We start from the raw sequence: 22552 nt of genomic DNA on the forward strand, positions 1-22552 counted from the left end.
TGGAGACCAATGCTTACAGAAAAAATCTAAAAGTGGGGAGTGGGATCTAGATTTAGAGACTACAACTTGAGAAGATCTCTAATGTTGGCTACTAGCTCATGGAGTCAATAGAGATTGACTTGAGCAGCAGCCATGTAGAGTTATAACAGCTGGTGGGGTTAGAGAAAGCTCAGATCTGGCGAACGAGGGCCTTGTATTGCTCATACCCCACAACGATGGCTCAAGATGAGGAATAGTGCCACTTTCAGGATTTTTTCTTTCTTTTTTTGCTGAGGAAGATTTGCTCTGAGCCAACATCTGTTGCCAATCTTCCTCTTTTTTTTGCTTGAGGAAGATTAGCCCCAAGCCAACATCCATGCCAGTCTTCCTCTATTTTGTATGTGGGTCGCCACCACTTCATGGCTGACGAGTGGTGCCGGTCCGCACACGGGATCCGAACCCACAAACCTGGGCCGCCAAAGCGGAGCACACCGAACCAAACCACTATGCCACAGGGCCGTCCCCTATTTATTTCTTTTTAATGTATGAGGATTTCTGGGTTGTTACAATGCTTGGGAGACGCTTTTGGCACTGGGAGGCAGGAATGCTAAACTCTTGCAATGGACAGGACAGTTTTACAGAATGAAGAGTTGTCCTGCTACCTGCTCTCCCACTGCAGGAGAGAAAAAGGCCAACCTGTAAAGAGAAGCAGAGTCCTGGTGTCACTGAGTGAACACATGTATCCAGCCCTGTAGATTCCTGAGATCCACCCTCAGGCTGCACCTTTTCCATTTAAGCCTCTTTGAGTAGGGTTTGGTCACTTGCAACAGAAAGAGAACTGACAATTTCACACATTAGGGAGTAGCATGTGCTCTGGTTTTTTGCACTTGCCTCTCATAATCTCAAGTCTTCGTCACGTTAAGTTAGCCCTTCAGATTAAATCAGGTGAGCCTTCCATCTACCCACAAATCTGACCATCTCATGCCCATGCCTCAATTCCCCACTGGCTCCTCATTGCCTATACACTCCTTAGCAAGGCCCAGAAATTCCTTGTGCTCTGACTTCTATGCCCCTCCCCAGCCTCATCTCTTTCCACGTGCTGTCTCCTACTCTACACTCTGGACCAATTGCTCTGTTTGAAGATTTCTGCCATTTCATATGTCCATGCCACTGCTCATGCTGGACCCTCTACCTGGGATACGTTTCCTGCCTCTCTCTTCTAGAGTTAGCTTAATTATTGATCCCTCACAGGAAGCCTTCTATGAACCCCCAGGTGTACTAATGCCCCTCCTCTGTTCTCCCATAGTGCACAGCATATACCTCTATCTTATGACCATTTTATACTAGAGTATCTGTGGGTACGTCTGTCTCATTCACTAGACTAGAAGAGTCTCAGATTCAGGGCTTGTATCTTCTTCAGTTTTGTTTTCCACAGCACCTAGCATACAGTGGCTGGCACACAGTAGGTCCTTGAAAAAGATACTGTTGAACCGAATTGGCCCTTGTTATAGGTAAAATATGCTCTTTTTTCTGATGTATCTGGTAATTAAGTCATCTTGGACAACATCTGGGATTACCTGCAATTTATATAATGTATCATTCTTGGAGTGAACCATTAGTGTACCTATGACCATTCATACAGCATGTGTATGAAAAAGAGTTCTTTACAGGCAAATAATTAAAAAATTGCTTGACTGACTTAATTGAACAAAGGAAAACAACAGAATCGCTATCTTAAGCCTAGAGAAATGAAAGTATTTTTTATTTACACAAGGCCATTTTAGGTCCCCAGACGAGTATGGGTGTGATGGGGGTGAAGAAACTAACCTTGCTTGTAGGCAGAGGTGAGGGGCCCGCCCACTAGAGGCTGTTTCCTCTCAGAAGGCTAAGGAAATAAGATGCTCCTGAGCCCAGAAAGCTGTTGTTCTTTGGCCTGGTTTTGGGAATGAAGAAACTAGTCCCTGTGGTATCTGGGCATCCAGTTCCCCATCTGTGGATATAAACTGGGTTCTCATTTTCCCCTATCATCTCACAGTATCCCCTGTTTTCACTGTTTTTGTCTCAAAGGAGATGGCAGGGTGAAGACAGTGAGGAGAAGTGAAGAAATGTTATTTTTAGCTATGACACAGCTGAATGTTCTGAGTCTTCTTTTACAACCACATTTAAAAATAAAAGTCAAGAGTTAGGATTTAAGTGATTTCTTAGTGTCCACATCCTCTTCTCTCCTTAATGGAGGCCTGTCTTCTTCTGGCTGGTTACCCTCTGTATAGTGTTTAGTCCAACTCTGGATCTATAAATCACTAGCCAATAGAATGCATACAATTTCTTAAGATATGACATGAAATGCTTCTGTTTTAAAGGTCTAAATATACACCTTTATCCTCAGTTTAATAATACAACCGTTCATATCCAAGGATATAAAAATAAAAATGATTTACCATCACAATCATACATTGTTATGCTTTCACTTATTTATTCATGCAATATTTCTGAAACACACTAAGAGTACAAAATCAGGCCAATGGACACAAAGACGAATAACAGCCACTCTGCTTTCCAGGAGTTGCTGTCTAGACAACTCTTTTAGGACGTTTTTAGGTTTGCTGACATCAGACTCACCTGGGGTTCTTGGTAAAATGCAGATGCCTGGGCTCCACCCTAGTTTTAGTGAATCAGATCATATATGAGATCATATATGTGCCTGTCTTCAAAGTACCTTCTAAATGTAAGTGATATTCATACTTTCAGGAAAACATGATGATGGTCACATGAAACTCATAGGGTGTGTGTGTGTGTAGGTGTGTGTGTAGGGTGTGTGTGTGTGTGTGTGTACTCCCTCAGTCAGGCCTCCAGAAGGTCCTAGGTTTTACTCTAACAACCAGGACTTACCGACTGTGTGCAATGAGACCTATGTTTAAACCTACTTTAACCCTTACTGGCTCCAAGGCCTTGGGAAAATTATCCAACTTCTTTGTATTTATTTTCACATCTATAAACTTGGGATAAAGCCTACCTCGCAGGTTTACTTTAAGAATTAAATGGAACAACATGTGTAAAGTCTTAACTTTACCAGCACCGGGCATGTAGCGATGGCAGCCAATAGCCATTCCTGATTGAAGCTCACTCTTTGAGATTTATTTTTCATAATAAACTATTTTTTTCTGCCCCAGATATATGAACTCAAAGAATCCAATGATGAACTCCCTTCTCCCACTGTTCTGTACCCTGTGGTTTAGAATGATTTTTTTATAACAGCTTTCTTGAGGTATGATTTACATATTGAAAAATTCATTGTTTACATCGTACAATCCAATGGTTTTTAGTATATTTACAGAGTTGTGCAACCATCACCGCTATCTAATTTTAGAACATTTTCAAGATGAGTTTTTAATATGTGTGTGAGTGTGTATGTGTGTGTGTGTGTGTGTGTGTGTGTGTGTCTACCCTCCTTAGGGAAGCGAGCCTGTTTAACAGAATCTTTTAAAACAAATATACAATATTAAACACTGTAGCAGATATTTCCTCCTTTACATATCTTGGGAGACTACAAATGCTTTCTGTTTTTTTCCATCTTTTGAATTCCTCTTCTGGAATTGTCTTCAAAATTTTATTCACATTATTTTAAATATCTTCAGTTGTGATGGATCTTCTTTTGAAGGTAGATGTGAAAGTTATCTGAAATAGTGATTAGCTCCCTTCCATGACTAATGGGGGAACTCAAACTGGTTAATACTATTTGGGGGCTCAGAAATCAAGGACTGGCTATAAATTAGTGAGACGGGTGTTCTGGTGTGGCCGATATGCTAACTCGGAAGGTGTAAAGAATCAACGAATTAAGAGAAAAGCAGTGAGTATCATTTCATAAGGTATACATTTGTTATAATCATTTAAGGAGTAAATCCAGAAATTACATAGATTCTGACAAACTTTGTACCAAGGTCTACTATGATACTTCCCATATTGCACTACGAAGGTGTATCTGGCTACAATTCTCATCTGCAGTAATGAGAGGCCTCTGTCTAAATATCGCCAGCTCTTACCCCTGTTCTGGGACAGTAGGAACACTCAGTGAGTGCCCCGTGAAAAATCAGAGTGTGGGCACACTCAGCTCCAGGGTGTCCGTGCATTTGCACAGGTGATACCTGTGTGGATTACCTGCAGTGAGAGGAAAACTTTTCTTCAACTAGCTCCTTAAGTTACTACAGGGAATTCAGTGGTGCTGAGGTCTGGGTTGGGACACCTGGATTGCTAACAACCCCAGAGCAAAACACAAGTGATTTATGAATAAGGCATCATTTTACATGAGCGATGTGTCTCTCCTTGCAAAGATAAACAAGAGCTGACTGCAAAACATGCTACACACACACGACATAGAAGAAGCACTTAAGAAATCTTCATACCAAATATTATCGATTTCCTTGTCCAACCCTTCAGGCAGTGTCAAAACATATTAACAGATTATTAAAGCAGAAACAATTCAGATCCAAATGAATCATTCTAAAACCTAGATATTTTTCATACATTCTGAAGAAAATCTGCACTTCTTCCTCAGGCTGCATTAATAATAGCAAACATATATTGTTTATATTAGAAATGGTTTAAATCATCTCTATACGATACATCTGATTATTGCACAGATTTTCTTGTGGCTAGATAATTCAAGATGATACTATTGACAAGTAAATACATGAACAGAAGGATACATTGGCTTTAATTAATATTGGAAAACTAATTGTATGGATTCAGATAATATCTTGCTATTAGAGCTTACGAAGCACTTTCACATGCCCACTATTTCATTTACTTGCCTTGTAGGTACTGATTATCTTCATATTATAAAGGGGTAAACTGAGGCTCAAAAAGGTTAGGTAAAATAGCCCAGGTCACAAAGTTAGTTAATGCATTACAGAACCAGAAGCATAATCTATGATTTAGACTCCTGGCCCCACCTCCCTCTCCCTGCACTTCCAACTGACCTTCTTGGAGCTCACCCTCACCACGCAACTTAGGACAGATTTGAGCACCTACCGCATGCTCTAGACAGTCCTGGGGAATATGACTACACTTAAAGATTTGGAAACAAATCCACTCTGAGAAGCCAATGCCAACACTGCTGCTGCTTCCACTCAAAATAGATTCACACATGTGTTTAGGTGAACAGAGAGGTACCTCCTCCTTCCTCAGACAGTCAGGGGAGGAGCCTAGCGGTTAGAGAGAGGAACTGGGACACACCATTTATTGTCAGTTAATGTAGGAAAGGTTTAATAATAGCATAATAAGGCCAGGATTGTTCAGTAAGAAATAAGAGAAGTTACATGAAGACAAGGAAAAGAATTTTCTTATTTAGATAAAAATGGGGATTCCAGATAGAAATTAATCATAGTGGTTAGATATGTTGGGTTTTAGATACTCCAGGAGAAAACCCACCCGTGCACTGAATGGAACCTCCTGTACCTTTGACACCTCTCCCCTCCCTCATCTGCAGGACCACAGCTCATCTGCTTCCCTCCCCAGAGACTCAGCAGACCCAGACCTTGAAACCAGAGACAATCTCTCCCTCTACAGAGCAACAGTCAGTGGACAGAGAAGTCACAGACACTCACCAGAGGCTGCAAAATGTGCAAATCATGAAAAGGGACCAGGGGAGGGAGACTTGGTTACTGCTGTGAGGAGGAGGTAGATCTGAGGAACTGCAGGTATCAGTGAAAAGCAAAGAGACAGGTTAAAGGGAAGGGATGCAGGAAGAAAGGCAAAAGCAATGGGAGAGGAGAGAGAAAGAGAGTGCAAGAGAGAGACCCTCTGAAGACCAAGAGAGGGCTGTATTCCCACTCACAGACACACCCCATCAAGGACTTGGGCAGGAGGCCTCACTGCTTGAGCTCCCCAGGGGTTAGACAACAATGGGGTAAGGGACATAACGCCTTCTTCCCCAGTCTTGCCCCTGAATCTATACAGCAGCAGAACAATGATCTAAACACCTGCTTAAACCTATATTGTGTCCATTGGGTATTCGGTTTGGGGGAAAGCAGATGAGGAGGTCTCCAATCTGAAGGGGGCGTTTTCCTGCTCCATGGTCACTGCTGTGGTCTCCAGGGCAGCATGAGTGTCCTGTAGGAGACATCAATCCCGCTGGAGAGACAGCCAGGTGGACCTCCATGGGTCCACCACGTGCTCCCCTCCTTGGAGGCCAGCTAGTGTCCCACCTGTGAGCAGAAAAGAAGGAACCTGCTGTACAGTTTTCCATATCAACCTTAACCTGATTTGCCTTCTAATTAAAAGCAGTTAATGATATCTTCCCTCACCTTCAGCAGAGTAAAAGGGCTGAGTTTGATAGCAAAGCTAGGGTAACATGAAAATGGAGTGACACTAATTTCCCTGCTCTCCTCCTTTTTAGAATTCCAGACATTCTGGGAACCTGTATTTATTTCAACTGGTAGTGCAGATTTACAAAAAGGTACATTAAGGCATCATTATTAGCATTATTAAAAAATTTTAACATAACCTAAGCACACACAACAAGGGTTTCTTAAGGTAGTATATTCGTTAAATGCATTTAAAATGTAATTCCAAAAACTCAAAATACGTTTAGGAAGACAAGGGTAGGGGATGTTTATTGGTTGTCTCTCTGACATCCATTCCCTACATCCCTTTTCCTAATAGACCTGGAATTTCCCAGCCATGGAGTTTAGGTGGAATTTGTTCTACCTCCTAGGTCCTGGAGCAGGCTCTGATTGGCTTAACCCAATCATAATGAGCCACCCTCCTCACCACATTGACTGGTTCAAGAATGAGCACTGGCCACAATCAGGCCAATCAAAGCCAATGAGATTCAATTAGGGGATTTTTGATTAAGCATTGGAGAAGCAATGCCTTCCAACTGGATGTGAAGGGGCAAGCAGGTGGCCCTGGGAGCTTCCAACTGTTTTGGGACTAAGAGAGTAAGGCTGTCTGAGAGTAGAGCTACCAAGCACCAGAGTGGCCGATGGAGAGGTGGAGAGGTGGAGAAACCGGGCTCCAGTCACAGTGTTACAGCCCTATGCAGTCTCATTATGGGAAACCTCCTTCATGAATCGATAAATTTCCTTTTCTGAGCCAATTTGGGTCAGGTTTTTCTGTTACTTGCAACCTGGACATCTTAACTTATAAAAAAATCTACCAAATAAAAGGTAATACATATGTCTAAAACTTTTCACTGACCATTTGGACTTGGAGTTTCATTTTCATAATGAAATCTCATGAAGAACCACAGAATACTGACAATACCCACAAGAGGTGTGTAGAAAGGAAATAGTTCTTTCCTCCACTTGAGAGCTTTTCTTTTCTTCTCCCCTTCCTCCTCTTTCCTTTCAAAGGAAATGCTTGGGGGAAATCCTGTTAGGCTGAAGCCAGTTGCCTGAAGACCGCATTAGTTCTGCAGGGGGGCGCTGAGAATCTCACAATGTCAAGTGTATGGTGCTCCAATGTGTTAGTAATCTAGATTTTCCCTCCTTCTGTAGGTACTATACACCATGACCTCTTAAATATCCATCATTATCTCTATGATTATCTAGTGAAGAAAACACAATCAGCCTTAATTCCCCACCTGCTAGGTGAGCCTTGGGCAGGTGTCAGTGCCAACTCCAGCTGCCATAAGCATGATTACTGGTCCACATGTTGTCTATCTTCAGGACTGTGGGGCCCATTTTGAATCCTCTTTGTATCCTTCATCACAGAGCAAATATTTGAAAATGTCCCTTCATGATGCTGCTGCTAATCTAATTGTTTCGGTATCTGGTTAAATCCAATTTGGCACATATCTGGTGTATATTACATGGCCTACTTATCCTCTATCCATATCACCCCTCCCCTGCCTATGACAGGGTGCCGGGCAGTTGCTCTGTACCTTGCCCCTGGAGCAGGCTTTGATTGGCTTAACCCAATCATAATGAGCCACCCCTCCTCACCACATTGATTGGTTCAAGAATGAGCACTGGCCACAATGAGGCCAATCAAAGTTAATAGTTAAATTTCAACAGTTAAATTTCACTAAGTCTTCATAACCAGTTGTGCCAGGCTCGTGAGACAGATCTAGCCCCACACAGACTGCTTTGATTTTGCTCCCCACCCCCCATCCTCAGCTGCAGGGCCCCAGGTACAACTTGTCAACAATGCCTGGGGTGCCATCAATTCCTTGACATTTTTTCCTCTCCTTAGTAATAGGGACATAGAGAACTGCCTGACTGCCTCCTTTAGCTGTGGGAGTACCAGCTCTCTGCTAAGTCTGGTATTGTGGGAGTACCAGCTCTCTGCTAAGTCTGGTATTGCTCTCTTAGCTTTCCTTCCTTGTTGACTAGATTGTGTCAGGGATTTGCGGGTGAGTGGCTCCACAGATCCAAAGTTCAGGCAGCTTGTAAGTGCTGGGCAAGTTGTCAGCTCCTGTCACCACTGGAAACGTGTGGCCAGAGGCCCCTCTCTGGCAAGAGCCCATGTGAGCCACATGGCCAGTACAGAACCTAAGCCTTGTGTTAGAAGGCCCTGCCTATTAAAACACACACACAGAAATTCATTAAAGAACGCAAGGGCACCTCTGTCACTTGGGATCTGGCACTCAATGTTGGGTCAGTGGAACTTATGACCCTCAGTATCCATTCTCCTGATTAACACTGTTTAGACTCCAGAGAAATGCTACTCGTCTCTTGCTCAGTCTCCTAAAGACAAGTTACAGCCTCTGAATGCAATGAAGGTCTGTGGCACTGCTGATGCTTGAGACTAACACTGTTTTAAATCCAAGAGTGTTTGCGTAAAAAAATTGGTCAACTTGTCAGATCCTTCGCAGATCGCATGAATGCAACAATTCTTGCATCACAAAGGATTGTTTCCCAGAGGTGAGAATCATCCATTTTCTTGCTTCTTTTGGTGTTCCAATTTGTGGCTTCAGATGTACTCAAGAATTAACACGGTATTTTAACAGTTACACATGACAGCTAGGGAGTGACAGCAAGTCACATTACTCTTAAATTTGTATATATGAATGTTGGGAATACTGTATAGATTTAGATACTTGTGTAAGGGATGGCACAAATCACAAAAGAAGAGATAGCAACTTATATGATGAAATTATATTATTTTGTAATATTTTCTGTGATTATTATATTGATCCCATTATAAAGCTGGAAGTGATATTTAAAATTCATGGGTTATCTCGAAAGCTGAATATCGCTTTACTTTTAAAACAATTTCAGTGGTAAATGCTTCGCAAAGTTTCTCCAAATTGAAATTAATAAACTACACTAAAAACTACAGTGATTTAAGAAAGGTGGTTTAATTTGACATTAAGAACATAATCTTGATTGTAAGAATATATTTAGTGATTTTGCTAAAATAAAGGTGAGAAAAGTAAATTTAAGGAAAAACATAAAAATGATTTATGAATTGTTTGTCTACATAATATCTGCCCTAGACATCACCGGAACAGTCAGACACACCCCAATAATGACTAAATTTAGTCATCTTTGACATTTTGCTGATATTCCGTCATATGAAAACCATAGCTTTCACTTATTTTTCTATTTCATTGATATGAAAGTATAATTGTCAGGGTAAGACTAGAACGCACTTGAACAGCTTAATTTATAACTTTTAAATATTTAGGTATATGCCATATGGGACTCCGTTTGTCCTCTCGCCCCATGGCGCAAATGTTGGTAGCGGGCCGGAGGGGGTGGATGCCGGATCCAGGAGCTCTCCCATCCAGCTGTTCAGCGCTGGGCTTTGGGCAGCTGTCCGGCAGGTACCCGGGGACCCGGCCCCGCGCCGCGCACCTCCCCGGGGATTGGCTGCCACCGGCTAGTGGGCGGCCCCAAGGTCCGGATGAAGTTGGGGTCGCCGGCGCTGGCTGCGTGGGGTTTCAGGCACTCGTGGCGAAAGCGCCGCGCGCTGGTTGCGGCCACCTGGTCTCCCGCCACGCGCTTTCGCTGCAGCCCAGGCGGAGTTCCCCGTCCCCTCTTCAACCCGCTTGCCCTCTCCGGCTTCCCCGCCGCCCCCGGTCCGGCCCTTTTGGAGGAGGGGGTCCAAGGTCCGGGGCTCGCGCCTATCCGAGCAGGCTCGGCGCGCTGGCCTCGGACGGCTGGGCGAGGGGCGCGGTGTGGGGACTCGGGCGCTGGGGCTGCAGGAAGCGGGGGCGGCGGCCGCTCGGGCCCCGGCTCCGCGGGGTTAGAGATACCCGGAAACGGATCCGTTTCGGAGCCCGCGCGAGCCGGGTGTCTCGGAGGGCGCGGGAGGAGCGCGCGGGCGGCTGCTGAGTAATCCCCCGCGGCGGCGGGAGGCGGCGGCCTGGGCGCCCACATCCCCCGCCGCGCTGCAGCCGGGCCGCGGCTCCTCCCTCCCCGCCCGGCCCCTCCCCCGCCGCCCGGCTCCGCGGCGCTCCCGGCAGGTAGAGCCGGGCTCCGGGCGCGCGCGGGGCCGCAGCAGCTGCCGCCAGACCTCGCCTCGGCCCTGCGCAGAGCCTCGCGCGCCCATGGCCGGCGCGGAGCAGCAGCGGCCGCGGCGGCGGGATGACGGAGAAGCGGCGGCGGCGGCGCCCCTGCAGGACGCGGAGCTGGCCCTGGCCGGCATCAACATGCTGCTCAACAACGGCTTCAGGGAGTCGGACCAGCTTTTCAAACAATACAGGTGACCGACGCGCCCTGCTCCCCCATCCCGGCCACGCGCACTTCGGTCCAGTACACGCGCTTTAGTATACAGCTGGCCCTCCCCCTCCCGTCGGTCACTTATCTCTGGCCCTGGCCCCGCTCCCCATGTCGCCTCCCTTGGGCTGAGCTGCAGCCGGCGCTTCTGCGCCTTTGCCACATCTCCCCTTTCACCCCCACCCCCGCTCGGTTGTCCTTTGCCTCCGCGGGACCGGCCGCGCGTCCTCCTGGCGCTCCCACATCTCCCCTCACTTTCTCCCCGGCCTCGCCCTCGCCCTCGCCCTCTGAGAGGGGCGCCGGTGGGTTTCCTGCTTCTCTCCCGTGCGTCCCCCTCCCGCCTCCAGGTCCGGAGCCCTGCTTTGGGACCTGGGACCGGATGCGATCTGAGGCAGCAGCGAGCCTTGGACTTGTAGTGTTGTGACTCCGGCTCGCGTGCTACCCAAGCAGCCTTTGTGACACGGAGCACACCAGCTGCATCGTGCCTGTTTCTTGTGCCTCGTATACTTTGCATCATTGTGCCTTCCAGACGCTTTTGTTGTTTGAAAACAGATACGCATAATCGCCTTGCCGTGCAGGAATTTAAAAAAAACAACCGAACTCTGCTCGCTCACCTCTCTCAGCTTGTCTTCTAAAAACTCAGTCCTGAAAATGAGTTTCTAATGCTTTTCAAGCAAACGTATTTATTCTGGATTTCTCTAACTTGAAGAAGGAAATGGAGGGATTTGAAGTATATGTAAAAGTGGAAGGAAGAACACGTGTGTTCAGTTAATTATTTTTTCAGTCGTCTTTTAAAAAATGAAGCGGAAGAACTGAAACTGGTAACTTTCTTATGGGTGTGGGAGGAGGCTTCAGTTTCATTGGGGAGCAGAAGCATCTGCTTTCTGGTTTAGGAAGCAGGTTTGATTTGCCCTTTAAGTGTTGGCAAGACTCAGGGATGTTGATTAGCAGCTTCTCCGTAGATGTTTAAGGGCCATATACTTCACACTTTCTTAGGCCCCCTGGTTTGGTTGGAGTGAGAGGACTGATGTGCAGCTGTGATGGAGAGCCACAGTCTGTAAGAAAATGAGAGGGGAAGATAGGAATGACTGAAGTTTTCAGACCTCCAGGAATGATGGTTTCTACTGGTTGGAGCTTCCACGTTCTTAATGGCACAGCAAATATCTCACAACTCTAAACTTTTCACTAAAGACATTTTACTTTTAAATCATTTTTTAAAAAATCTGAATATGAAAACTTTTTAGCTTTACTCGGAATATTTTATTTTGAAAGCATACTAGTCTGATTTCAAGCCAGAGTGTCATTAAGGCTGTTCATGGAAGATAGATTTAAAAGATTTACTTGCTCTGCAGTCTCTCTTGTGTAGTTTTTTTAGCCCTCTGAGAATGTATTTCATGAAAAAACAAAAACAAGAACAAAACCCAGCATCTGAATGTTTCATTTACTGTGCTCTGACACTTTTCAGAGTACCAGTTTGTGTTGTATGAGAGAGCGGCAGAGAAAGTCTTAGAGTCAAGTTTACTCTTGTTAGTTGCTGATCAAGATATGCTGCTTGCCTATTTCAATACTTCTCGCTTTGAGATATTCTGTTACTTATTTTAAGGATTTTTTTCTTCTAAGTGTGAAATAACAGTATTTTTGCCATATCTAAACAATTTTCTACTCTTAATAAAGGGCAGGTTACGGATGATGGGAAAACTCTTTTCTCACAGCAACAGCAGAGAGATGCACCTCGAAAGGTATTATTCTGTGGTTGAGGGGGTGGGGGTGGGGGTGTCCAGGGAGGATTTACATTGTATAGATAGGAGCTATCTGCTTGTATTTTGAAATTAGAACTGAAGATAAAGAAGGAAACAAAATATTGTAGTATCTGTTCTCTGCCAAGCACAGTGCTAGCTAGGTACATTCCCTTATATTCTCACTATTCTATGACAACAAAAGAGTAAGTTGTGTTTCATCATGACAATTTCATAATGGGGGACTTGAGTCTCAGTGTTTGGCATGGAGCAGGACATAAGCACTGTGGTTGTAAATTAAAGGCTCTTCTCATTATACCATTCTGCCTGTCTCATGAAATTTATTATTTTTTTGTAACTTGCCCTGCAACCTCATTTTCTAGCAACGTAAAAAACATTTTTGGCGGGTGGACAGTGGTAGCATTATCTTATCAGCTTTCTCTTGCTCCATCTGATTTGTTTGTGGTGTGGAAAGTTATTGCATTCTTCCCACCTCCCAAAATGTGCTTCTGATCCGTGTTTTGGGAAGCACAATTGTGTAAAGGCGTGGTTGTGGACCAGCATTCCAATCCTAGTTATGCCACTTTTAGTAGCTGCTGACTTTGGTTTCTTAAAATTTGGTTCCTTGCCTATAAAATGGGAGTAGCACACGTCATAGTGTGGTTGCTGGAATTAAAAGAAATAATCCATGGTAGTTGGCACAGTGTAAGCACTCAGTAAACGCTAGCTGGCTTGGGTACCTGATGCGTTCACCACTATTGTGCTTTCTTCTTAATAGCATAGTTTGTTTAGAAGACAAAACGCCCTATATGTGGGTAGCTTTTATATTTAAAGTTAGCCTCACATATTGCATTTGAAAGATTTATGCATTGGGAAACTAACTGTTCCAAAGTTGAATGGCCTACTGGAAAACTCAGCAGTGCCTTCACTGTAAGTGTTTGAGAACACCTCTAGCTCAGATTTTCTACAGAAGAAGAGCAATATGGTTTCCTCCTTTCTTAGTGTTGTTTTGTCACAAGGACTATGCTTCCCCTATTAGTAAGCCTTCCAGAATCTTATTGTTACAGTTTAACAATAGAAACATATTTTGTATCTAGTGTAACAGTAACATTTGTATTAAAGCAAGAAGGTCATTTTCTCATGCCATGTTACTAGGATGATAAAAGTTTCATCAATACCTCCCTGAGGAGAAATGGTTACTTCATACAAACAGATTATCATGAAGGCCATTCTGAATTAGTGGAAAGTCTGGATTGTGTAACCCAGATATCATGCATATATGAATTAGAAGTATGTGCACAGTAGAGGGTTTCTTTTGAGATATAAGACACGCCATAATTGGAATTTTAAAACATATCTGCTGCTTCCATTGAAACTATAGCAATAATGTAACAAGCTGCCCTGTTGTTGGCGCTGAGCCACTGTCATGTACTTGGAGATGTGTTCCCAGAGGTTGGAACAGATTGGTGCTGCTTTGGGGCCTTTCTGCTCTGAGCACAAGGACGTTCCTTTGTAAGTTCATGATATTGACCACCTGAAATCAAATTCCTGATCTTGGTCTTAGGGTTCAGCACTCTAATCCAACAGTGTTCACTCTTCCTCCTACACACACACATGCACATACATGCACGCTCACTCATTCTTGCTTTTATCTGGTGTTTGCATGCATGACTCACACTCAGACCTTTGGGTGCTCAGGCGCAGGATGTGGTAGGCTGTGGTTATGTGCACAAGACAGGCACTAGATTTTTAGGTGCTGTGGTGTAGGTAAGATTGACAGTGGTAGGAAGGCTGGGAGATATATCTGTGGCTGCTGTAGTCTGTAGGAGTGGAGAGAAGCAACTTACAGCCCAGCTTGAAGGAAAATTTTGTAGAGGAAATGATGCCTGAGCATCGTGATAGGATAGAAGTGAGTGAGTTGAAGGAAAAGCGGTTGGGAGGGTCAGGGGAAGGGGGAGAAGGAGAATGTGAGAGGTGATGAGGTGAAAATGGAAATCTAGGAGAAGAAAAAGTGAAAATCCCACATGGAGATGAGAAATGGCATCTCGAGAAGAGGGATGAGAATCGCAAGCTGTTGCGATTAGGTTGTCACATTTGATGGCTTGTTCTACACTTGTTATTTTCTTCTCAGATCCACTGGTGGGTCCAAGTTTCCTGTGAGTCAGCGCCGCTTTTCAGGGTGACTTTGCTGCTAGGTGTCTAGTCCGCTTGCTCTTTATGATGACCATTGTCCTCTCAGTGTGGCCCTCACATCCATAATTGGGGCCTCCGGGTCCTAATGTCTCCATCTTTTTCTCTTTGGGGCTTGAAATATTACTTTGCTTTTAAATCAGAGGACTAGCAGGAGAGGTGGAGCACACTGAGCTGTGAGGAGGACAGGAGACGTCTGGAGCTCCTGACCAGAGTGAGCTTTGCAGTTCTTATTTCCATAGGCCTGACATTTACTCTCCCTCCTCCCCTTGAGGCCACCATCTCCATCTCCTGCTTTAACGCCTGGCGTTCTTTCTAGCCTTAAGACATCTATAATTCTTACCCCTGCCCACACTACCACTGATTTCTGGCTGTAGATATTATTAAAAAGTCGTATTTAGTCATTGTCAACTAAAACAAGCATATAGTGATTATAATGAATGTTCATTGAGGATAAATATGCATGAATATAATATAGAATTAGTAATAGTTGGTGTTATGAATTGTGATATTTTTCTTTTCCCTTTTATTTCAAATTCTAAAAATGGCAAAAATGTATTAAAAACAAAAAGCAAGAAAAATTCATGGTAAGTAACATGTATATTTAAAATGAATGGATTCTAAATTGTTTAACACAGTTTATGGCACATGTGACAAAGCCGTATGACACGTGGCTTTATTTGTGAGCATGTTGAGTATGGAGCCAGTCTTACCACAGAGATGGCTCAGTATAATCCAGGGACTGCAAACTGTGGCCAGTGGGCCAGATCTGGCTTACTGTCTGTTTTTGTGAATAAAGTTTTATTGGGGCCACAGCCACATTCATTTGATTATGTATTTTCTGTGGCTGTTGTACAACACAACAGTAGAAAAGAATAGCTGCGAGAGAGACCGTATGGCCAGCAGAGCCTAAAATACTCACTCTCTGGCCCTTTACAGAAGTTTCTTGACCGCTGGTACAAACCATAGTTCTCCCTGGAAAAACTCAAAAGGCATGTGTGAGGCCAGTAGGCATCTGAGCATCTTCTGTGCCCCAAACCATGTCAGATACTTCGGAGGATAGGAGGAGCTTCAGGCCGCCCATATTTTCTATATGATTTGGCTGTTCCCAGCAAGCACGTCTGTGCCTTGCTGCTGGTGTCTGTGGGGAGTCCATAGAAGCAGAAATACCAGAAAAGGAGAAGCAATGAAAAGCAGAAATGGTGTGAGAGAAGTGGCAGAAGAGACAGGAAACTCATCTGTTGCTTTTTTCCATCCTTCTTGGTGGTGTGTTTGTAAAAAGGCTCATTTTTTTTTCCCCCCAACTATTGCATCGTCTGAAAAGGTCCCAATTAAATATTCATTAAAGATTCATTTGGCTTAATTGAGATTCTTTAAAACATGCAGCTGCCTGTAGAATAATGGGAGAGTTTATATAGGAAATTATGAGAAAAAAGTGAATACCTGTACTGTGGGGTGTGTGTGTGTGTGTACAAACACACAGAGTTAGAGACACGAGCCCTTAAAACAATCTGTGTGCTCTGAGTCATGCATGCTGTATTAGCAAGTAGTTCAGTGAGATTACCTTCATTTCTTACTCTAGTTGAGAGGAGCTTTACCGAGTGAAATGAAGTTTTGATGAAGATAAAAAAAAGGAACAGAAAAATAATATTGAGGCATGGAGCACTTTCTTCCTAGTTACACAAAACCACTTGTAGATCCCCAAACACATCATCATATTTCAGAGGTCTGGACCTTTCGCACAGGCTATTTTAGCTCCTAAAATACCATTTTTATACCCCTATCTCCTTTGCCAGGGTAACTCGCCTACTTACCCGGCAATAGCAGTGGGACTTTCAAAGGGCCAATGCTGAGAAGGACTTGAGGAGAAGAGAATATAAAAGAAGTACGGAAAGTAGATGGCTGTATGGCACAGATGAATTTCTCTGTTATTTCAAAACTTTGCCTAGTACCCGCTCTACCCCGTGAGAGGGTTGTGGTGGGTGGAGAGGAACTCATCTCTCTTTTACCTTTTCCACCACTTTCTCTGTTCCCTAAATTCATAAGTGTGTTGTTCAACTGGTAACATAGGTCCAGTTTGGGATTGAATAGGCCTTTGTGGGCTAACCTGAGGATCTAGTTATCACTTAAAACCTTTTTATTATGGGGAGAAATGCATTCCAATTTCTGAACGAGTGACTGTGTGTGTATGTTTGTTTGTTTTTATTGAGGTAGAATTGGCATATAACATTGTATTAGTTTCAGGTGTACAACATAATAGTTTGATATTTGTATGTATTGTGAAATGATCACCACAGTAAGTCTAGTTAACATTGTCACCATACAGAGTTACAAAAATACGTTTTTATATAAAACTACTCATCAGTTCGCTGTGTAAGAAGAGCAAGTCAAGACTTCCTGACATCTGATCTGAGGATTGAGATAGGGGCTTTTCTGTGTGTCTGAAGATGGTTGATGGTTTGCTGTCTCAGCCCTTTTCCCTAGCTAAGGTTGCTTTCTCCATCTCTTCCTTCTTGCTCAAGAATTTCAGAAGACAAGAAATATATGTACAACAGGTGGTTACTCCTGTCTTACAGGAAAACTGTCCGTTATTACAGAGAAAGCCCCTAGAGAGTGTCTACTTTGTGCAGGACACAGAAGTGAGAAGCAGGTCCTTCCTTCAGGGAGGTGGTGTTTACTTAATATCCTTAAATCTATCTCAAAAAGGGTCACATTAACACTTCGTCTTGTCCAAAGCTGTAATATCTATGAAATCCCTCGTTTAGGTGACTTATTTTTCCTAACACACATCAAAATAAACACATAATGGTAAATACTAGATGGTGCTCACTGTGTGCCAGGCCGCACACCAGCACTCCCGCATGTTAATCCTCATTTAATCCTCCCCACAGCTCTGTGAGGGGTGCTCTGGTTACCTCCCTCTTACAGGGGGAGGAGGGGAGGCACAGTGACATTGAGTGACCTGCCCAGGGTTTCACAGTAAGTGGCCGTCTGGCTCCAGAATCTGTGTTTAACCACTGCGCTGTGCTACATCTCTTCTGTCACTTTGACAATAAGAGAAGTTGACCTGTGTGCTGCTAAAGCCACTTTGAGGTGAGTGACCAGCAATATGCAAACCACACTCTGACACCCAGAGGCTACCTGATAAATCACCAGAGAGATTCGTCTTCAGGGAATCTGTCACCCCGGGCTTTAGACCCTTTGTGGCTCCCAGTCGTCCACAGGGTGAAGTCCGAGGTCCTCTCTTGGCATAGGATGTCCTGTGATCTGGCCTGTCTGCTTCCCCTCCTTCCTCCTGCCTCTTCCCCCCTAGTCGTGCTGGAGTATTTTGCATCATCTGGCTAGTTCTGACTTGTCCTTCAAGACACAGCTCAGATCTCCATGAAAAGGTGTTGTGACTGCTCAGTGCTCCTGCAGCGTCCTTCCGCCCCTTTATCCAGCACTCGTGTTGTAGGGACGTTGTTTACACAGCTGCCTGTCTGTATGACAGGGCTGAGATAGTAGAGATGGGTGTTCCTGGCCTTCCTGAGGTTGCTGGAGTTGTGTGGGGTCCATGAGGTTTCATAGGCATATCAGCTCCCCTTTATTAGCCAGTTGGCAAGTGTAGCCCAGAGGCAGTGTCCTTTAGGGTCTCTGAAAGTCTTGATTCCGTATCACCCCTTCCGTAGCGATGGAGTGAGTGCATCTCTTGACCTGGTGGAGGTCCTTTGGAGTGCCCCCTGAATTGATGCTCTGCTCCTCATAAGCAGGTAACAGAATTGCCTGGCTCGTCAGCCTCTTCCCTTTGGTGCATCCAGGTGGCCCAGTGCTTAGTATGGGGCACTGTGGAGCAAAGCTGCCACTGAGCACACGTTGGTCTTGACGGGTGCCATCAAAGGAAAGCTGAGCACTCTGAAGTCTTCCTGCTTCTGAAGTGGCCTCAGGTCTTAGCTGCGCCTGGCCCAGGCAGTTGTCACTCTGGGGATCACAGCTCTTTGAGTGAGCTGTCCTCTGCTCAGTGTTGTGTCTGGTCAAGAGGAGCCTGCTCTAACTGACCCACCCTTTCATTTCTCTCATCAGCCACCTGTGGGGCCCTGGGCGGTGCTGGCATGACATGATCTGTAGCGTTTGCCTCTCTTGCATGAGAAAGCAGAAATCTAGCTTCCCAACTCCAAAATCCCTGTCCTGAATTTCAGGAAGAACTGGTTTCTGGAACAACTTGGTGGCTGGGATGGGAAGCTTTCTAGAGCAGTGGCTCTCGACTGTCAGATCTAATGCCCTCTTTTTATGATAAATATTTTATAATTCCCCTTGTATGCTCCTGAAATGAAAACGATAGATGAAATGACCTGCCCTCACATACAGTGTCTAAAAGTCAATAGAATGCCCACATAGTATTGTAGAGAAGTAAAAAGGAATTCATAATGAAAAATTACATGTATTTCAAAATGTAAATGCACATCTTCATCAGATGAATTAGATGCTTGCACCTGTGTGTAATGAATCAATTTGGATTTACAGAAGATCAGAAGCCATTCCACAGTAGAGAAATCAGAGAGCAGGTGCACTTTAAAAGAAGTAATAGACCAAACTTATGTGTATGTGTTAAGAGAAAGCGGGGAAATAATCTTAATTGGAGTAGGGACAGTATGCCAGGGCAAAATGCTGACTGTGGAAGTGGAGAAAATGAAGAACCATGACATTTTGGCACTGAGCCAGGCTGCCTATGTCAGGGTGGTGTCAGAACAGTTAATTACCTGTGTTAGGACGTAGGATGTGTGCTGACAAAGTGTCACAGAAAACAGATCTCCCATCTTTAAATCCTTCCCCAAGCCAAGTACTTTGGAGACCAAAGTCTTTAATAGATATCTAGGATTAGAGGATGAATTGAAAAAAAGGTTTATAGGAAAGGTGGGGCGAGGGGTGGTGATGTGTGACCCCTGAGGACAGTATCAGGGTAAGGCAGAAAAATAAGAAATCCAAAATAAATAATTTCTATGTGCAATTTTTGTGATATAAATTTCATTATGCTACAGACTCTTAATATGGGTTGGCAAAAATGATGTAAATTTATTAATGAAAATCAGTGGTATCCAGTATTTCCTGGATCTTTAATAGTTTATTTGGCTTTAAACATATATAAAGGAGTTTTCAATATCGCTGTCAAATGTTGGCATGTGATAGCTACAAATGCAGGCTAGTATAGCTGTGGTGTGTTGGCAACTCAGATGCCACAAGCACTGTTGCTGTTCGTGACATGATTTTCTAAAATTGTGAACAAACCTTGGTAAAGAGTATATTAAACAGTGCCAGAATGATTTTGTACTTCTGTGTCAATGGAGGTAGGTTTTAGAACTAATAGTGGTAAATTGTTTTTCATCGTGTGAATATCCAGATGTTCAGAAGTTGTGCAGGACATGGGACAATATGTGGGACTATCTCGCACATTGCAGGATGTCTTGAGTCCTTGGCCCATTCGACTACTGTCATTGTGTCACCCTAAACGGCCCCACGTACGTCCAAAACACCTCCACTGAGAGGCAGTGAGCTTGGGGGCATAAGGCTCAAGGCAAGGTTTGGTCTCTGTAGCTGAAATCCCAGGGCTGCTGGGAACAGCACAGGGGTGGGGTGTCTCTGCTGACAGGAAGGGGACAGGCTACCCAGGCTGGCACGGCTGCAGATGAAGGAAAGTGGTGGAGAAGGCAGTGCCTCTGTTGCATCTGTCACCACGGTGCCAGGGCAGAAGCCAGGGGTAGGGTTCCTCCAGTGTTACGCCCATGGGTTACTGCTCCTAAACACCAGCTGCTCCAGGTCACACACGTGGCTGCTTCCAGGGCCAAACAGCTCCAGAAAGGGGTGTCAGCTCCAGTTCTGTCCCTTGCCATGTGGATGGAGCACCACTGGGGCCCTTTCCTGTCTCCCTTGTGAGTGCCGAGCTAGCTTGTAAGACCTGTGTCTTTCTAGCCCCAAGTGACTTTATTTCAGAGGCCTAGTCTCCCTCCCCTGTCCCCACCCAGGTCTTTCTAATTTTGAAACTGGTCCACATCCTCCCCAAGAAGTGAGCAAGATTTTTGCTAATTAGGTTACTCACACACACAAAAAAGGGGCTAAATCCCCAGGAATCAGGACACATTTGCCCCAAAGTTTCATAGCCAAGGAGACCACAAAAGTGATTCTTCTAAAATGGGGAAAAAAATAGGGCTGGATGCTTCATGATGATTTTCTATTCTGTTGTACTTAGAAATAGCTGGTAGGAAACACCCCTACACACAATTGAATCTCTGATAGGGTACCTCGATACACAGATATTCAGAGCTTTCCCTGGTCCCACCTTCAACTATGACATCAACTGCATCCCGTAATACGTGTTAGCCTGCTTGATCACACCGTCCCATTCCTTGCTGGGTGGGGCTTTCCTAGGAAGACGTGAGTCTGAGTGTGATGTGTCTCTCTGAGTTCCTGCGGTTAATGAGCATTATTTGCTGCTCCTCCCTCCTTGGCCTTCTTACCATTTAGAAGATGCCTTTTGTGTTGGAATGGCACTTTCGTGCCTCATCTCTGCAGCAGCCCTCCTTCAGGGTTTACTTAGTGTGAATTATTCACCTGTAAAGTAACCAACACCACATAAACAGATGTTTAAATGTTTGTATCATTTTATTTCTATCACAAGTAAAATTTTTGGTGCTATTCTAACAGGACAGGAAATGAGGGAAAATGACATTTCGTATCTGAATCCAAGTTAAATTTGCTAAATGACGGAGATTTGGGTTTTGAGAAGCAATTGGATTAAACTAAAATCCATGCTGCCCGGCCTCTTTTAAGAAGCTCCCAGGATAATGAGTCACTATCAAGGCTTTAAGTGCTTTTTTACCCCTCATTCTGAACAGTGAGTTGCAAAATCTTGAGTTACATATTGTCAACAGATCTCTGGAGCAAGAAAGAACTTGATATCTTTGTGTCTTGTAAGTTATTCCCACCCTCTTTATTGAGGTCTAAAATAAAGAAGCACGTTGAATTCATCAGCTGCATCCTTGTCTGATGTTGTGACTCTTGAACTATCCAAGGCTAGCATGGGGCTGCTTTTGTAGGTCTGCAGTTGTTGGAGTAATTGGGCTTCTCGCTTTCCTCCGTATGATAGGAAGGTTTGCATCAGTGTAATTGCTCAGGAAAGAGTTTTGTTTATATCTGGAATGCCATCTGCTTCAGCTATCAACCATGTGGCTCCAAATGTTTTTTGGTCATGTCTATGTTGATGATTGATGAGACACTCATTATTTTGAATTATCAAAATTACAAATTGAGCTAGAAAAATATTCCTCTTGAAATAGCAAAGAAAAAAAGGAGGAAAGGGGATAGGAGAGGGGAAATGGCTGTCTAAAGTGGTTTAGCCAAGTGTTGGGACTTGCTGTGGTGGAATTCTTAGAGATTCTTGTTCTGGAGAAAGTGCCAAGGTAAAAATGGCAAGAAATGAGAGAATGTTTTGGGTGTTTTTCTGTAGCCCTTGGTTGCTATCTTGGATCTGGACTTGGCTTATATGAGTAGTTGAGGCTAACTTGAAATTGTGAACTTGTCTCTTGATAGAAGAATATTGAGTTTTATCTCAAAGTAAAACAATACAGAGCCTCATCAGAGAGCTATTCTGTTCAAGTCTAAATTTGTAGTTAAGGAAGCTTATGAATAGTGAAATAAACACAAGTGAAATTTTCTTGACTTATGCTCTACTAAAAACTAGAGGAAAATGTAGGTGCCTTGGTGAGAGAGACACTTCCATATGAAGTTCAGAGTTATTTACTAAGAACTAGCTGACTAAAATTTTATTATGAGGAATAAGTCTCTAGTTTTACTTTTTTAAAAAGCACTTAAAATGCCTTTTAACTGAGTAGTAAAGAAATCTCCTAAAATGTTTAAATGATTTTCTAAAATAAATGTGTTGAATCGCTTGTATAAACAGCTTGTATAAACAGTGTGTTTAATCCTCAAAGTATGCATGCCATTTGTGGATTA

At 44.0% G+C, this 22552-nt stretch overlaps 1 protein-coding gene across 2 annotated transcripts in view; it reads left to right on the forward strand.

Moving 5' to 3' along the window:
- The first annotated feature begins 10328 nt into the window (after positions 1–10328).
- Positions 10329–22552, forward strand: part of TTC39C (tetratricopeptide repeat domain 39C) — a 103557-nt gene continuing 91333 nt past the window's right edge. The window contains exon 1 of one of the 2 annotated variants that reach the window (XR_015554278.1): positions 10329–10629. Coding sequence is in view for 1 of the 2 variants with exons in the window: in XM_004420999.3 (XP_004421056.1) it covers positions 10475–10629 (155 nt within the window). In the remaining variant the exon portion in view is untranslated. The remainder of the gene's footprint in view (positions 10630–22552) is intronic. The other variant, XM_004420999.3, reaches the window with a different exon arrangement.

This window comes from Ceratotherium simum, chromosome 14 (genome assembly GCF_057802395.1).
Source record: "Ceratotherium simum simum isolate JZ-2026a chromosome 14, ASM5780239v1, whole genome shotgun sequence".
NCBI lineage: Eukaryota > Metazoa > Chordata > Mammalia > Perissodactyla > Rhinocerotidae > Ceratotherium > Ceratotherium simum.